The sequence below is a fragment of the Oratosquilla oratoria genome, chromosome 11 (assembly GCF_046742065.1).
Source record: "Oratosquilla oratoria isolate Oo_2021 chromosome 11, ASM4674206v1, whole genome shotgun sequence".
Lineage (NCBI taxonomy): Eukaryota > Metazoa > Arthropoda > Malacostraca > Stomatopoda > Squillidae > Oratosquilla > Oratosquilla oratoria.
In genome coordinates, this window is record NC_134787.1 from 65,975,972 (window position 1) to 65,994,881 (window position 18,910).

The following is an 18,910-nucleotide window of genomic DNA, read 5'->3' on the forward strand; positions in this document are numbered from 1 at the left end:
GGTACAACCACTTGCTCTTTGCATTCGCTCCTTGATACTTCTTTCTCATAACATTTTTCCATTCCCCCCAGACATTTCCTTACCTCCTTTACTATATACTTTACTATATACTCCACTTTCATTCCTCCATACAATGCCACATGTGAACTCTCCACTTCCTCCAAACCCTCACCCTTTTGATTCACCTCCAAACTGATCACTCCTTGCACATTTCATCATTTTACTTTTGCCCACATATATGTTCTAATTTTTCTCCTCACATACCTCAAACTCTGCCACCAACTAGGCTATCCTAAGATTCAGCCAGAAGTGCAGTGTGCACAACTTTTATTTTTTCAGCATACTTTACTGTATGTTATCACCTAGTCAGTAAGGGGCTTAGATATTATAGACCAGTCATTCTCAACAGGGGAGATATCGCCCCCCAGGGGGCGATTTTTGAGCTCAGGGGGGCAAAAAATGTCACAGATATCAAGTTAATTGTAAGATTCAATATTGCTTGTGAAGAATTTTTTGTGAAGAAACAATGTGAGTAAAACATTTTAAATTAGTTGTTTATCATTGTTGCAATAATTTTTATCATTATTTTCCAATTAAGGGGGGGTGATCCTTTTTTTTTTTTTTTTAATTGAAAAAGGGGGCGATACAGCTAAAAAGGTTGAGAAACCCTGTTATAGATGATCATACTCACCACTCACTCTCATCACATGTTCCTTTCACTCCTTTCTGTTCAAATTTTGTAAAAAGTGCAAATCATTTCTCTCCTAGCAATACTACTACAGGTAGTTTACCCCCAGTGCACCATTCTCATGAAACAGGTTCTCACTTAAGTCTACATGTTCTCCAACTCACTCTACCCAAGCATTTTGATTTGTACATCTCTTGATATGACCAAACCACCTCAGTCTGGATGGATGGGGAAAAAGGGGCATTGGAAAAGAGGGGAAGGTCTGTTGAAGAAGGAAGAAGACAGGGGTGAGTGAAGAAAGGTTGTGTATGGATGATAATGTGATGCAAGGAAGGGAGTGGGTGGGGGATGGGGGATGAGGGAGTATGTGTGAATGATATTTTGATACAGCTTGATGGGGTTTCTCCCAGTCTTCTTCTTCTTCTTCTTTTTTTTTGTGTGTGCATGAGGGGATGGAGAGGGAGGTCGCTAATTAAATGAGGTGGCCTTGCTCTGGATGTGCTATGTCTTGTACATTGCTTCCAACCCAGAGCAATGGGCAAGATGCAAGAATGACCTGTCATCCAGGGGGAGCCGAGAAAAGAGGGAGAGAGGAGCAGTGAATGGGAACGGAGTATGTGGGGATGAAATGGGTGGGTGTGGATTTATCCCTTCGACTTTGGCTACCTCCTTTGTAAGGGGAAAAAATCTGTTGGTATATGTATGTCTTCTTCTAATCCCCTCTGAATTCAAACTGCTTCTTTGACACCAGTTTACTTTTGTCCTGATGACCAGTCCACTCCACTTCTTTCAGTTAGCTTCTCCAGTGTTTGTTCTATTATTCAACAAGTCATTCTCATTTCTTTTATTGTAGGTGTAAACAATTTTTCCCACCCTTCATATTTCTGTACTGAAGTCATTTATTGTTTATTCTGACCATCAATTGGCAATTTTATTCAGATGCATGTGCACCCTTCAGTAACAAAGGGGTTAAGCTGTAACTCCCATTTCAGTATCAAGTTCCTGGATGTTATCTTTAACATACATATACCAAGGCTTTTTCCCCCTTACAAAGGAGGTAGCCATAAAGAAAAAGGCATAAGACCATTCCCACCCATTCCATCCCTGCATACACTCCACATCTCTCCACCCTCCCTCTTATCTTAGCACCTCCTGGATGACGGGTCATCCCTGCACCTTGTCCACTGCCCTGGGTCAGAAACAGTGTCGCAAGACACAGCACATCCACGGCAAGGCTGCTTCATTATATTGGCAACCCCCCCTCTCCGTCCCTCTGTGCATAAAAGGAGAAGACGGGGAGAAATCCCATCGGGCTGCGTCAAATTTTGATCACACATACTACCCCACCCCCCATCCCCCCCACCCACTCCACCTCATGCACCACATCATCATCCATATACAACCATTCTCCATTCACCCGTCTTCTGTCCTCTCCCGTCCTTCCTCAACAGACATTCCCCTCTTCCCCAAAGCCCCCTTCACCCCTTCCACCTCATCCTAGGACGTCCCCTCATGTTCACTCCCTTCACATCTGCCTTCCACACCTCTTTTACTAGTCTTTCTCCACTCATTCTTTCCATGTGTCCAAACCACCATAATACTCTTTCAACAACCCTATCTCCCAGCTCCCTTTCCACCCCTGTTCTCCTCCTCACCTCCTCATTTCTCACTCTATCTAGCCTAGTAACCCCCATCATACTTCTCAGACACCTCATCTCAAACTCCTTCTCTCTTCCTCTCTTATGTTCCATGTTTCTGCCTCATACAGTGCTGTTGGCACAATCACTCCTTCATACAGTCTCCTCTTAGCATCCATTCCCAAATGTCTATTCCTCATTACACTCTTTAATCCACCAAGGCATTTACTCACTTCTCTCAATCTACATTCTACCTCCACCTTCACCCCACCTTTTCCTGCCACATTTGCACCCAAGTATCTGAAATTATCCACTTCCTCCAGTCGCTCACCCTTAATGCTCTTATCTTTAACAAGACATTTTAATTCAATTGTACCTCCTTTCAATGAAACTGAAAGGGAAAGGAGAGTCTGAGATAATGGTGGGTATGGTGTCAGGAGTGCTGAGAGGTTGAGAGAGGGAAAGAATGGCACTTTAGATCAAGGAAGACACAATCCATTCTTGCAACACATCAACCACTTTCAAGTAAAAACATAATACGTTCCACATTCATGGTCTCATATATCTGAAGCCAAACCGATGGTCTACCAAAATGTTTAACTTTTCAAGGTGTTTAACTTGCCAATCTTTCACAATTTTCTTACACCATTTCACTATCATTTTGGTAAGGACACCAGTCTAATTCAGTGGTATCTCCTTACTTCCTCTTCTATGAATTGATACCCTTTCCCAATCCTATGGTACCATATTTTTCGGACCATAAGGCGCTTCATACCATAAAGCGCACCCGTAATTTGCTATTCCCCGTCCTTACATAAGGCGCGCCTGACTATAAGGCGCACCTGGTCTCGTCATCGGATAATCATGCATATGTGAGTGCATTCAGAACTGAACATTTTCGTTGTTGAATGAGAAAAATCGGTTGGGATTTAGCAAATTATAAAAATAAATTATATATTTTTTTATATTGGTCAGTGAAATCAGACCACCTCCATGGATGGTCTGCCCTGCCAATACCCCTAAAAAACAACATAAACACGTTACGGGAATGTTGGGGAATAAAACCAACATTAGCAGTTTTATTCCCGGAATTCTCTATTCACTTAAAAACACAAGATTTATTACAAATGACTGTAAATTTTTAGTTTTGACCATGGGCACAATATAGCAATAGAAAATTAATTATTAATTTTGTAAATTATAATGTATCAACGTAATATGCAATTTTGTGAGCGGAAATAAAAAACAAAAGGTGCTAAAACAGATTTCGTAAGTAAAAAAGTCGTGTCAGACGAATGGTACGCCATGCTTGTTATGATAGATTCCGACGTCGAAGAAATGAAAGGATGATTAATTCGTCTAACCTAACCTAACCTGTGTTTAATAAATCATTACCTGCAAATTAAATGTCATCTGGCTCGTCCTCGTTGTCATCGTCGTGAGAGACATTGGCGGGCTTATTAACCACTCTCTCAGCGTGCGGGGTATACAAAGTTCTTGCAGCTTGAAGGAATGCATGCATCTCCGCTCCATAACATTCCTTCAAGAAAATGTACCTGGCGAGGTACTGTCGTTAGTACCGAGGCCGTCAATTGACAGACAACAAGATGGCGTCCCGATCCTATGCTACCGACTTCATTCATTAGCATATTTGCTTGTAGCAAGGTATTTTTTATTTTCATTTCCGCCCACAAAATTGCATATTACATTGATACATTTTAATTTACAAAATTAATAATTAAGATGGGAGGGAGGGTGGAGGGGAGGGGAGGGGTATGGAGTGTTTTCAGGGATGGAATGGGTGGGAATGATTTTATGCCTTTTCCTTTTTGGCTACCTCCCTAGTAAGGGGGAAAAAGCCTTGGTATATGTATGTATGTATGCTATATTGCGCCCATGGTCGAAACTAAAAAAATACCCAAATGACTACAGTCGGAGTGGAGCGAGACTAGACCAATGCAAAATGGCTGTCTGTGTTGTGGACGCTATCATGTCATAGCCATGATAGCGTGAATGAATGCGGTGGCATGGACTCGAAAACTGTCGAAGTTTTTGCAATTTTCTTGTCAAGATACATGCATCTTGGTTATAACTTGGTTGTAACTTTTGCTAGGCCTATGCACTGTTGCCGTCAGCAGGCTAGCTACGAAATGTGTCAAAATAGTACGTCACTGTCCGAGGCATTTTTTTTTGCATTGAAACCACACATAAGGCGCATCTCACGATAAGGCGCACCACCCCATTTTAAGGATTTTGCCCGCGCCTTATGGTTCGAAAAATACGGTACTACTTCTTCATGCATGTCTCATTCCTTAACTCCTCTTCATGAACTCTTCCCCTCTTCCTCTCTAAATCCTATCTACCTCTTCCATTCCCTGCCAGAATCCTTTCCTCATGATCACTCTTTTCTTAATCTATGTTTCCACAAAAGAAATGTCCCACATTACTCAAAACAACCATTTTCCCATGCACTTATATCCTACTAAGTTTTACTTTATTTTTCATTCATTAATCAGTACATGATAATGTAAAGAGATAACAAGCTAACCTGGAGCCTGGAGACCTGTCATTGACAGAATCATCATGTGGAAGCATATGTCCAATAATTGCTTCTGTGTCATTTTTATATATCACAGGATGGACCTGTAAAGACAGTAACAATTCTATTGACAAACAGAAGAGGAAAATACTAAATTAAAAAACTTATATATCTATATATAAACTAAAGGTCTTTCCCCACTTATTTGGGGTGGGAGGAGGGGTGTGAATGAGTCAAAGTACAGACTTGTACAACTAAATAAAAGAAGAATAACGATAATAATTATTGTAGAGTTTTGCTGACGGGAAACCTACAGACCTATAGTGACTGGCAATAGTCTTCTGGTCCTCCCACAGATCTCCCTGGGAAGACTCTTTGGACTGTTGTCTGCTTTATATTAATAAGTGACTGTTCCATGTCACCAGATGAAAATAGTAAGTGTGGAGTAGTCACTGATTGTCAGCTCTCCTTATGAGAGAAAGTGAAGGAAATACAGTTGAAGCTGATAGAAAGAGATCTTAGGTCTGGTTTACAGATTGAATGCCAGCCCCTCTGGACTGCAACTCCAGATGGAGACAAGGGGATTGATGGGTTTTGATAATGGGGAGCAGGGAGATCTCTCTGCTGAGCATAATGCAGGACCACTACTAGAAGGTACCAGTCACTGGTCCCAACAAGATCTTTAGGTGATGTATAGACTGGTATCATACAATACTTATTTCCTTTTAACTAAACATTCAACACTAGAATGACAACACATTAATCTAAAAATATTTTGCAACTGTAGAAGAGCAGCAACATATCTATCTATACACACAACCAGACAATAATCTACTGATATATATAATCACTAGAACAAGTAAATGCACTTTCCATGTGAGCAAATGCAAATAATCTATCACTGCTAAAGAAATTTATATTCTAGGCCTATGGAGTAGAAAGCATGGGAAGAACTCATGGGCAATAATATGAGCAAAAGCATTTTGTAAACAGAGTAAAGCATGTGAAACTAAATGTGAAGGTGTTGCATCAAACCTAAACAACATAACTATCATAAGCAGAGTACCTGGTGAGCATGCCAAACAATGTCCATGTCATAGCAAGGAACTAAAAAAGTATCAGGTTTATTTTTCTTGAGCCACAGGAATTGTTTGTAGCGCTTTTCACTGTGTCGGAGAAAGCCTTTACTTCTGTAATGGGGAAGGGACACCTGCAAGACAAGCAAGGAAGATTTTGAATTCAATCATCATAAAAATATGATGACAAATTCCAAGCTTGATTAATAGAAGGTGATTAGGTAGTACAAAACAAAACAAAATGAAGGCAAACACAAAGTAAAAGAATCTTTGAGTAGATGTGTGGCAAGATATGAAATGCTTATAATTTCCTTCCAAAATTATACCTGATAATAGAAAGCACTCTGTCTTCCAACAGCTGCTTCTAGATCATAGGTAATTCTTGAGGAGTAGCTAGATGGTGGTGAGCATTCCTCTTCACTGCAGGATTGTGCATTCCAGGGTTCTTCATAAGCTTGTTCCCAGAATTCCTTTCCTTTATCACGAGCCTTTTCTAATGCCTTATGAATGCAAAGACATATATAAATTAATTATGATTATATTTGGGAGGTCAAAGTATAAAGAGATGAAATGGCATTATGTACAAGAAGTAGTTTATATAGAAAAAAATAAATAAATAAATAACTAGTGGAATGGATTGCATGTACCTAGATCTAGAGAAAGCCTTTGACAAAATCCCTCATACTCATCTACTATGGAAATTGAAACATATTGGAGGACTAAGAAGTAAACTTGAATGGATAAGAGGTTTCCAAAAGTACAAATATACAATGGCAGTAGTGAGAGACATTATGTTAAGATGGAGGACAGTGATTACTAGAGTCCCACATGGGTCAATGTCTTCTTGTATCTCAATGCAACTCCTTAGCTAAGTAAATGACATGAAGGATAGCACAAGTCATGCAAACATGTTTGCAGATGACACAAAGATCATGTGAACAGTAAGATGAGATGGACTTGGCTGCTGTTGCAGAAAGATTTGGATACCATATATGCCAAAAGCCAAGAGTGGAAATTGAATTTCAATGCCAGGAAATACAAAGTATTGGAAAAAGACACTAATACAAAGACCATCACCAAATCATTCTATGGGAAACAAGTCAATTACAAAGGTAAAAGATGAGTAAGATCTAGGAGAACTATCAGTAAGAGTGTGCGAGTGATATACAGATTACTGAAGAATATAAAGGTGGTCTTTCACTGTGATGAAAATCAAAGACCCTAGTCCATCTAAGATTGGAATATACTGTGGTAAGGTCCCCACACAAAGTGAAACATATAAGCAAGTTCAAGAGAATACAATGAATGGCAATCAGTGATTTCCAACCTTGCAGATGAGTTGTATAAGGAGAAACTGAAAGCACTGGCCCCGCTATTGCTGAAGGACTGGAGAGAGAGGGGGCTTCACTGCAGTGTTCAGGTCATTGAAATGAAGTGGACAAATCTGACACAGAAGATCTCATGATTTGAGATAGGAGGGCATAATGAGATTATGAACCCTGGTTAAAATTTGAGAATGTCCACATATCTGAAGGATGAAAGTTTTTTTCACACAGATGCAAAAACTGATGCAGTAGTCCAACAGCTGATAAGCACAAGCTAGAGCCATGCACAAGTTTAAAATCAAATATGATAACTGGAGAACAAATAACTTAGTCTTAGATCTATGAGAAGTTTCATTTTTCATGCATAAACTTCCAGAATAGCCTAGATGATTTAGTACAAGCTGGAAATATACCTCAATGAAAAAAGTGAGTAATGACAACTGAACGTTAAGAGACATCTATGAACATCTGTTTACAAGCAGCTAGAATAAATATAATAGTTGAACTATTTTCTCTAGGTTAAATTTTTTTAAATAAGTAGGGAAGTCACTCATCTTCTGTGTAATTGTATTTAACAAGTAGTATACAGGATAAGAACTATATAAATAGCATATCTCCATAAAACTGTTTCACTAAGTGACTTGGGGGTTGAACTGGTGATTGTCGCTGGTTTCCTTTAAGAGAACCAAATTGAGGGACTGACTGATTAATCTGGAAATGAAAATATAGTTTCTGAACAGCTTACCTGTGCAGTAAGCAGCCTATGATTTACCAAAGTGCCTGTAATGGCAGTGACATCATGTACATAATGTTGTGGAGCAAGGAGGTGTACAAGCCACACCCAGTGTACATCTAATGGTGGAGCTATTGAGTGCTGTCCTCCATGCTTGGCTGCAAGAGGTAGCCAGTACCTCTCATATCTGTAAAACAAAAGCCACAAATTGTCGACTTTCAGACATAAATATCTCCCAATCTTAATTATCTGCACACAATATTCAGCATCCATAATGAATCAAAAATGCATTCCCAAATGCTACATGGATGTGTTATGTGCTATAAGAGTATGTAACTGGTACCTCAAACTTAACTAACAGAAAACATGCTGATTCACAATATTGTATTCGGCAGCAGTCTCAACACTCTTCCATAGATATCTGCGAAGAAATGTTTGCTGTATTGTCACATTTTAGACGTTTTTATGTTAGTGGTGAGGAGGAGGAGAAAGGGGGGGGGGCAGCTGCAAGTTGTCAACTCTTTAATCTACAGTACATCTATTTGACTCGTTCACATACTCTATGTGAGTCAACATTACCGAAGTAGGGTTCAATTCCACGATCCATTTGACTTGTTGCTCCCTTCCTTCATCTCTACTGTTATTTACATTAACTCCTTTTGTATTTCCCTTTCCCCACGGATTTCTACCCCTCCTCTCGCTTACCATTCATATAAACAACACAGAAAGCATACATTCCTTCTCTACGTAGTATACATGTGCCGATTCAAATATGCTAATTTCTTCCACCATCCATTCCAATGAATCCACAATTTTTACATCAAATATCAAAAGATTTCAGACTCCAATAGTATACCAGTTTCAGTTTTTAGTTTCGTCACTACTCCCTCGTCCATTTACTTACCGGGTACTACTCATTTTCCATTTATTTTTCTGCATCCGAACGCTTTATCATAATAAATGTGGGCTTTTATGACCCCCCTCCACCGAGAAAATAAATCATTTCCATTTTTAGTCTCTTAACAGGAAATACCAATGCCGCAGTTGGCTCGTTCTTTGTCGGCGTCTAATCCCTTCATTCCATCCTTGCAAAGCTCTCCCTTCCCCCTATCGCCCTTCTGAATGCATATAAACTCCCTACTTCCCAACCTCCCACTCTCTCCCTAGCTATAAATAAAAAATCCGGTCTGGAGAAAGACTTTCGAACCATCCGATTTGTCAACAATCCTTCTCTATTTGAAAATCCTCCCCACTCGTCACCCCATCGACTTTCTCGTTCCTGCCCTTCCCCCTACACACACCACTGATCCCTTGAAATACCTTCACAATGACCCCCCCCCCTAACCCTCCCATCCCTCTTTCCCCTCCTCCTACGACTATAGGGTCACTATCCACTCCTGTGACTGCTGCTGCTGCTGCTCTCACCCGATCCCTCCCAACCGGTCGTCGCGTTACCTGTTTGTGTAAGAAAGGAGGTACAGAAAGAGGAGGAGGAAGAGTAAAGAGAGAAGACGTTAGACTAGGAACAGGTGGGGGAAACGGAGGCCAGCAATGTGCACAGTATTCTAGGTTAGGTCTGACTAGGGGGTTATAATGCTTAGGAACAATTTCTTCAGTTCTAAACTCAAAATATCTACCTATAATTCCAATCAATTTATTGGAAGTTTTAATGACCTCCGAGGACTGTTAGCTTGGTTGGAGATCACATCAAGGTTTTTCTCTTGTTCTACACGTGCCAGTTGTACGCCATTCATACTGTCTGGACGTTACTATTACCAATATGAAGTACTTTTACGTTTATCTAGAGCAGCGTTTCTCAACCAGGGTTCCCCGGAACCTAAGGTTCCGCAAAAGGTCCTAAGGGTTCCGCGAGAACAAGTGAGATAAGCTAATGCACTTTTGATTTTTTATTTAATTTAATATAAGTAATATAATTAAACACGCACGACATATTCTTGGTTATTGTAATAATGTAATATAGACATCATCCTATCTAACCTATTATTATAATGAAAATGAAATGAGAAAGATATGGTATACGTTTTTTTGTTTGTTTGTTTGTTTTTTTGCGCAGGAGTTCCCCGAGACATGCAATTTATTTTAAAAGTTACGCATGGGTAAAAAAAAGTTGAGAAATGCTGATCTAGAGAAACATCTGGATTTTTTTTTCCCATTCGCACAAAGTGTTCAAATCACTTTGTAATTCATCGTGTTGAGTTATGGATATAATCTCATTTGTAATTCTGGTATCATCTGCAAATTTAGATAATCCACACTTTACATTTTCATCCAAGTCATTAATGCATATCAGAAACAGTATAGTATCTAACACCCTCAGGCATTCCACTTGTTTACACAACACCAGTCGGAGCATTTTCATGCAAAACAACACGCTGCTTACGATCAGACAGCCATTCTCCACTGGTGAATATGGCCTACTATGCCATAGGCTTAACAAATTCTTGTGTGGGACTTTGTCAAACGCCTTTTGAGAGTCAAGAGTCAACTGCTCTCCCCTCTTCATACATCCCATAAATAAAATGCAAGAAGTCGAGAGGGTTTGCCAGACAAGAGCGCTTATTACGGAAACAATGTTGTGTATCTCTAATTATATTGTTTTTCTCCAAGAATTCCACAATTTTGGCTCTCTAGGTTAACTCCATTAGTTTGCACACAGCTGATGTAAGGCTAATTGGCCGATAATTAACTGGGTTGGATTTGTCACCCTTTTTAAACAGGGGCACATTATTTGCCACTCTTCCAGGTTGTAAAAATAAGCTAAAAATCACACTGAGGGGCCTGCAGATTTCTTCCTACATTTCTTAAAGTATTCTTGGGTAAGTTCTATTTGGTCGATTTGCACACTTTAAATTTATCTATAACACGAATCACATCATGTTCTGCATGTCCGTGCTATTTGGACGTACGGGTCTGTCGCGGTAGGACTTGCTGTTCGCTTATGCTGCCCTCAATAAACACAGACGCATGCTAGTCAGTCTACCATTGCCCTATTGTCCGTTACAATTTAACCTTTGCTGATTGGAAGGGGCCAATTGTGCTCGATTTTTTCCCTCTGATATATCTGAAAAATTCGTTTGGTTTTTCTTTACATGTACAGGCAGTTCTTGTAAATTCCTACTGTTTTTAATGAGTCTTTTAGATTCTCGATGAAATCTTTTGTACTCTATTCTGCCTATTTGGCTTTGCGTTGATTTGCATATATACGCACGTTTCTTAGATATCATAATATTTTTAATTTCGATATTCCACCATTTGGGTTTGGCATTGCAACACATTCATCGACTGCTTTTGAGTAAATATATCCCAAATTTGTTCAACATCATGTAATCCGTATTTTTTTTACCGGATAGTATTTCCAAGTATTTTTCTTATTTTTTCTAGATCTATTTTCTAGAAACTCTTTTGCAGCTCAATGTTACATGCGATGTTAAACGAGAGAGTACTATGACCACTGGTGCCGTGTTTCTGTCCATATACATCCGTTACTTAGTTATCGTTATTGGAAAGAACAATATCTGGAACAGAAAGAGGAAGGGGAAGGAAGAGAAAGGAGAGGGAGGAGGAAGAGGGAAAAGGAGAGGGAGGAGGAAGAGGGAAAAGGAGAGGGAGGAGGAAGAGGGGAAAGGAGGAAGGGGGAGAGGGTGGAGGGGGGAAAGGAGGAGGACGAAGTGGGGAGGAGGGGTAAGAGGAAGACAAGGGAGGAGGCAGAGAGGTTGATGAGGAAGATGGAAGAGGGGGAGGAGGAGGACGAAGGTGGAGGTTAGGAGGAGGGATAGGAGAGGTGGAAGGAGGGGAGGAGGAGAGGTGGAAGAGGGAAAAGGAGAGGGAGGAGGAAGAGGGGAAAGCTGGGGAGCGAGGAGGACGGGGAGGAGAGGGTGGAGAAGGAGGAGGACGAAGTGGGGAGGAGGGGTGGGAGGAGGACGAGGGAGGCAGAGAGGATGACGAGGAAGATGGGAGAAGGGAAGAAGGGGAGGAGGAGGACGAAGGAGGGGAAAAGGTGGGGGTTAGGAGGAGGGATAGGAGAGGTGGAAGGTGGTGGTGAGGAGGAGGAGGATGGGAAGGGGAAGGGGGAGGAGGAGGGGAAGGGGGAGGAGAAGGGGAAGGGGAAGGGAGGGTGAGAGGGGAGGGAAAGGGGGAGGAAGGATGAGAGGGGAGAGTAGGAAGGAGGTCAAGAGGAAGAGGAGGAAGGGCTTGAGAAGGAGGAGGGGAAGCGGAAGATGGAGGGAGAGGCTCAGGAGGAGGAGAGTGAGGGGAAGAGGAAGAGGGTCAGGAGGTAGGTGGTGAGGCAGGAGGAGGAGCAAGGGTAACACTCCTGGATGGGCAGCAATATATTCACATTTATTCCCCATTTCTTGATAACCAAGTGGAAATCAGGGAAGTGGGAGAACGGCTGAAGGGGGTGGGGGAGTGTGGGGGGGAAGAAGAAAATATAAGGGGAATGGAGAAACATGAATGAAAAAGTGGAAGAAGAATAAAGAGAGTGAGAAAAGGAGGAAGGAAAAAGGAAGAGGAGGAAGGAAAAAGGAAGAGGAAGGAAAAAGGAAGAGAAGAAGGGAAAAGGGAAGAAAAGGAGAAGGGAGAGAGGAGATGGGGAGGGGGATGAGGGAATGGGAAGGGGGACGTGGGGGAGGCTCAAGGAGAGAGGGAAAATAGAATGGAAAGGGGAGAGGGAGGGTGGGTTTAAGGGATGGAAGGGGGAGGGGAGAAAAAAAGGGAAGGGAGAAGGAAAGGAAAGGAAAGGAAAAGGAAGGGAAGGGGAGGAGGAAAAGGAAGGGGAGGTGAGGAGGAAAAGGAAGGGGAGGTGAGGAAGAAATGAAAGGGGAGGTGAGGAGGGAATGAAAGGGGAGGTGAGGAGGAAAGGGAAGAGGAGGGGAGAAGGAAGGGAAGGGGGTGGGGAGGAGGAACGGGAAGAGGGCGAGGAGGAAGGAAACAGGGAGGAGCAAGGGAAGAAGGGAAGGAGAAGGAAAGGAGAAGGGGAAGAGGATGGGGTGAAGGAAGGAACGGTGGAGTGGTGAAGGTAGGGAAGGGGGAGGGATGAAGAAAGGGAAGGGAGGGAGAGGTGAAGGAAGGGAAAGGGGGTGAGAAGATAAGGAGAAGTGGAGGATGGAATGTGGGGAAGGGGGAAGGGGGTAGGGAAGAGGTAGGGAGGGGGAAAGGGGTAGGGAAGAAGGAGGGGAGGGGGAAAGGAAGGGAAAGGTGATGAAGAAAGGGAAAGGTAGTGGGAGGGGGAGGGGAGGGGAGGGAGGAGAGGGAGAGGTATGAAAATGGGAGATGGAGAAAGGAAATGGTAGGGGGAGGGGGAGGGGAGGGAGGAGAGGGAAAACAGAGCCAAAGAGAATCAAACAATGAAATAACATCTCCCATTTCTCTCACCAGGCGTCTCCAGGCCCTCTGGCACACACTCTGGGAAGGAACATTGGTCTGCTGTCTGTGTTGTGGGAGTCGGGGGCTCTTTCTATGCTAAAAGTTGCAGCAGCAGGAGGGAGGATGGAGTAGGAGGAATGGGAAGCAGATGAGAAGGAAGGGAAAGAGGAAGGAATGGAGGAGGAGGAGGTGTGAGAAGGGGAAGTGAGGAAGAGGAATGAAGAGGAGGAGGAGACAGATCACATGTCATTTCACAGCTCTCTTTATATGAAAAAGTGGATAGAAATCTTGGGCCCTGCCTAAAGACAGAATGCCAGTCTCAGGGGCTGCACCCCCAGAGGGAAGCGAGAGTGCCAACGGGCTTTGGAGATGAGGACTCAACAGATGGTCCTCTCCCACATCTATCCCATGGTCCCACTTCAGAATCAATGTTTTTAATTCACAATTGTGTAAATCGCTTCCTTCCCTTTAACACATAAATAAATTTAAAAGAACCTTAATACAAGGTGCTAAAATTGACTAAAATAATCCAATGTCAATCTTGATCATGCAGTCAACATCAATTAAGGTAGCAATACAAAATCTAGCCTTCTAATTTCTCCTCTTTTGGACATGTATCTTCTGTGTGTGTGTGTGTGTGTAAAAATTTATTGTTACCTACCTTACAATAGCTCTCTGCACAGCTGTTCCCTTATAGAGATATCGACATTTGTCCACCTGGGCAAGAAAGTGTAAAAGTCTTTTGGCAGCCTCAACCAAATTTAAGTTCACCCGTACTCGAACTTTGCCTTTCCGTGTGTCATTGCTGCTGTTGGGTTCTGAAGGTGGTGCAGAAGGAACATATGGAGGGCAGGGCTGCTCAGCAAGCTACACAAGAAAAGGAAAATTATTTTCATTAGAAAATGAAGCAAAAGGATTATGGACATAATTTAATTATGCAACAATTAGGTAAACACTGTCCATTCATGTATATACTCCCAGCCACTGAATAAATCTGTTGCCTCAGATCCCTTGTACTTATACTAGACCCACAGCTCTAAAATAAGTGCCAATTGCAATTGAATTCACCTACAAGCCACTCATCCCCACCCATTTGTTTTTTCTTTTATTTTAGCTCCTTGTGGATGAAGGGCTCTCTGTCCTCCACCCATTACCTGGGTTAGAAGCAATGCAGAGATTGGAGTGAAGGTGAGCACATAGATATGTCTGGGGGAAGTTACTTCTTGGTTGTGCTGGGTAGGTTATTTACTGGTCTGTACTCTGTAATTTAGAATGTTTAGATTGGAGAGTTGTTCTATGATTTTGTTTCCTGTTTGATCTGCAGTCTGTGTGTATAGCTATATTGGGTGGTGTGCATTCAGGTTACCAGTATGTGGTCTGGAATATTAAGTAGTTGTAGTTGGTGTGTGTAATTTGTTTGTATACATGTGGAGGGAGGTATGTAGATGTTTATAATACTGCATGATTTTTTTTGTGTTTGTATTGTGACTATTTCTGTTTTGTCTGCAATGCATTACAACAGGACCAAATGGAATCAGTCTGGCAACAGACTCTACTTCCCCCAGGTCCAAACACATTAACACACAAAGAGTACAGAGCACCTTACACTACACTGTCCCACACTCATTCCTAGACAGCAACACAAAATCTCTTCACTGAATAAATATGAACCTAACCACTGGCTGTGATCATCTTCCTTGGGGCTCCAATTCTCCAGCATAAGAGAACTAATAAAATGGATGCATTATTTTCATTATAACCATATATACACATTGATAAGGCCTAGACTAAAATATGCGGTGACATTGTGGTCACCCAGTACCAAAAAGAATATAAAGAAAATAGAAAGAATCCAGAGAGCAGCAACAAAAATGGCACCTGCACTCGCAAACTTGTCATATGAGGAGAGTTTGGCTAAATTAGATTTACCGACACTTGGAACAAACTGGACAAGGAAGTAGTGTGCACAAAAACCATTCATGAGTTTAAAAGCAAACTAGACACTGCGAGATACAAAGGCGGGACACCAAGAGCGTAGCTCCCCTTCGCGCAAAATACAACTAGGTAAATACACACACACACAAATGAATGCAGAGGAATTAGAGAAAGATAGGGAACTGAGAAGTGAAGCCAAGGAAAAAAATGAGAAAAAAACGGAGATGGGAAAAAAATACAAGTTTTTTTGGAGAGTGCATCTGAGACTGAGAAAATGGTACATCAGAAAAATGGAAACAAACCAAAAAGGAGAAGAAACAATTAAAAGTGGCATATACAAATATGGACGGCATAATTTCAGGATTAACCTCTTCAGTATGGTTCAAAATCTCGTGGGCAGCATTAGCTGCCAGACGTACGATGTGTCGTAATAATACTCGCATCATAAAATATAGTCACCGCTTATATCGATCGTTCTCTCTTTCACCCGTGAATTTTGATAACCATAGAAAATGTGATGAAGACAGTTTAGAGAGTATGTCATTATGCAGGGGCAACTACAATAAATATAATCAAGACGCCGATATGGCAGCCTCACATATCCACTTGCTCCTCATGCCGCCTACGTATGCGGCACCGTATGGAAGGGGTTAAATGAAATGAACGACTATTTGTCAATAGAGAAACCCGACATAATGGGAATTGCAGAGACAAACCTGAAAGGTCCTATATAATCAAGTATGGTGGGACAAGGTTTACAACCTTTGGTCAAGAAATAGGATGGACAAACAGGGAGTAGGAGTCATGCTATTGACTAGAAAGGACCTAAATGTAATAAAGGCAACATAAGGAAAAGATAATGTGGAATTAATCATAGTTAAAGTTGAAAACAGCAGTATGAAAAGTAGAAGGTTTATAGTTGTATATGTGCCACCATAAACTAAGACTTGGACCAACAGCGAACACTCAAAATTACTAGATGACACAAAGAATGAATTAACCGAGACATTGAAATATGGAGAAAATATAGTAATTATGGGTGACTTTAAAGCAAAGGAAATAAATTGGGAAGAATTGACATTGGGAGGTGGAGAGGAACTCTGAGGCAATGTCCTACTGGATATGACCATTGATTACACAATGACGCAATGGGTTAAAGAAAATACTAGATTTAGACAAAATGAAGAACCATCGAGACTAGATTTGATATTCACCTCTGAACCTGAAATGGTGGAAGAAATAAACTATAAAACACCAATTGGAAAGAGTGACCACATACTAATAGAGATCGAACTTAAGGAACAAAATGTGGTAAGAAGGTAGAGAAGGTAGATTAATGTATAGAGAAGGTAGATTAATGTACAACAAAACTGATTTTGTAAAACTTTTAAAAAAATAAATCAAAATGCCTGTCGGGAAAAATTTGCAAATGATAAAACAAGGACTGAAGAGAAATGGAACATTTTCAAAGAAACATACAAAGAGGGAACAGACAAAGTGCCTAAGCAGAAACAGAAAAGGGAGTACATAAAGTGCTGGTATAATAAAAAGTGTAGCGATGCTAAAGATAGAAGAGACAAAGCTTGGAAAAGATGGAAAAGAGACAAAAATGAGACTAAATAGCAAACATACATCAAACTGAGAAGTGAATATCTAGACATACAAAGAGAGGAAAAAAGATGCAAATGTGGCAGGAAAAGGTGGAGTGAAGGTGGAGGTAGAATGTAGATTGAAAGAAGCGAGTAAATGCCTTGGTGGATTGAAGAGTGTAATGAGGAATAGACATTTGGGAATGGATGCTAAGAGGAGACTGTATGAAGGAGTGATTGTGCCAATATCATAGCGGAGGTGGGTTGAACGCGATATTTCGTGTAGGTGTATGTAATTCGAGCATACCAATATAAGAAAGTCGTACTCAACTTATATCTCTCTTGATAGCGCATTGGTTTAAGTCACTGTAACTTTGTTACGGGTTAGCTGGGTTCGAATCCTCGGCTCGTCCACGTTTCAATTTCCAACGAATGCCTCCATCGAGCGATTCTTCAGTCTCGACTGCGATGGCATGGAATTAAAAGTGATTTGTGGTTGAAAAAAGATAATAATTGATCACTGGGAACCATTCAGTGTAAATATATATACATACATACATATATATATATATATATATATATATATATCTACATATATATATACACATATATACATATACATATATATGTACATATATATATATATATATACATATATATATACATATATATATATTTATATACATATAGACATATATATATACATATATATACATATACATATATACATATATATACATATATATATACATATATATATATATATATACATATACATATATACATATATATACATATATATATACATATACATATATATGTATATACATATACATATATATATACACATATATAAATACATATATATATATACATATATTATATATATACATAATATATGTATATATATATAATATGTATGTATATGTATATATATATGTATGTATATGTATGAATATGTATATATATATATACATACATATTATATATATACATATACATACATATTATATATATATATATACATACATTATATATATATATATACATATACATATATATATATATATATATATATACATATATATACATGTATATATTATATATATATATACATATATACATATATATTATATATATATACATATATACATATATATTATATATATACATATATATTATTATATATATATATATATATATACATATATATATATATATATACATATATATTACATATATATATACATATATATTATATATATATATATACATATTATATATATATACATATATATTATATATATATATATACATATATATTATATATATATATATACATATATATTATATATTATATATACATATATATACACATCTATATATATACACCGTGAGGGGTGATCAAAAAGTAATGACAGTGATACCATATATTTTCACGGTACAGAGGTAAATCCAAATAGTGGCCTACATTCCTTCAAAGTACTCCCCTCCTGCCTCTATGCAACGTTCCATCCTCTTTCGCCACTTCATGAAGCACTCACGGTACTCAGAAGCCGATATACCTCGTAGCTCTGAATTGATTGCTCGCGCCAGATCTTGGATGCGATGAAACAGCTTCCCTGCAATCGCACCCTTGATCTTTGGAAACAACCAAAAATCACAGGGAGCAAGGTCAGGCGAGTAGGGTGGGTGGGGGAGAAGTGTGATCCCCTGCTGCTCCAGGAACTGCACAGTGAGGCGAGCTTTGTGGGGGGCAGCATTGTCATGGTGCAGCAAAAGGCGCGATCGGCGACGGGTTGGTGCAGTCTTGGCCTGATATTCCAGGACTCGAGGAAGGACGTGATCAGTGTAGTACTGGGCTGTGATAGTACACTGTTGAGGCATTACATCCACACACATTGGTCCTTGTGAATTGAAGAAGATGGTGAAAAGGCGCTTCCTGCTGCGAAATCCTTCCTTCAGAATCTGAGGTCGAGGTTCTTCATCACTCAACCACACCA

General features: G+C 40.1%; 1 protein-coding gene across 2 annotated transcripts in view; it reads right to left on the reverse strand.

The window, feature by feature from the left end:
- Positions 1-18,910, reverse strand: part of LOC143029905 (uncharacterized) — a 114,106-nt gene that overhangs the window by 75,013 nt on the left and 20,183 nt on the right. Inside the window, exons 2-6 of one of the 2 annotated variants that reach the window (XM_076193101.1) lie at positions 14,045-14,250; positions 8,011-8,185; positions 6,267-6,440; positions 5,931-6,074; positions 4,874-4,968 (exon numbers count right to left, since the gene is read on the reverse strand). In XM_076193101.1, the coding sequence (XP_076049216.1) occupies positions 4,874-4,968; positions 5,931-6,074; positions 6,267-6,440; positions 8,011-8,185; positions 14,045-14,250 (794 nt within the window). The remainder of the gene's footprint in view (positions 1-4,873; positions 4,969-5,930; positions 6,075-6,266; positions 6,441-8,010; positions 8,186-14,044; positions 14,251-18,910) is intronic. The other variant, XM_076193102.1, reaches the window with a different exon arrangement.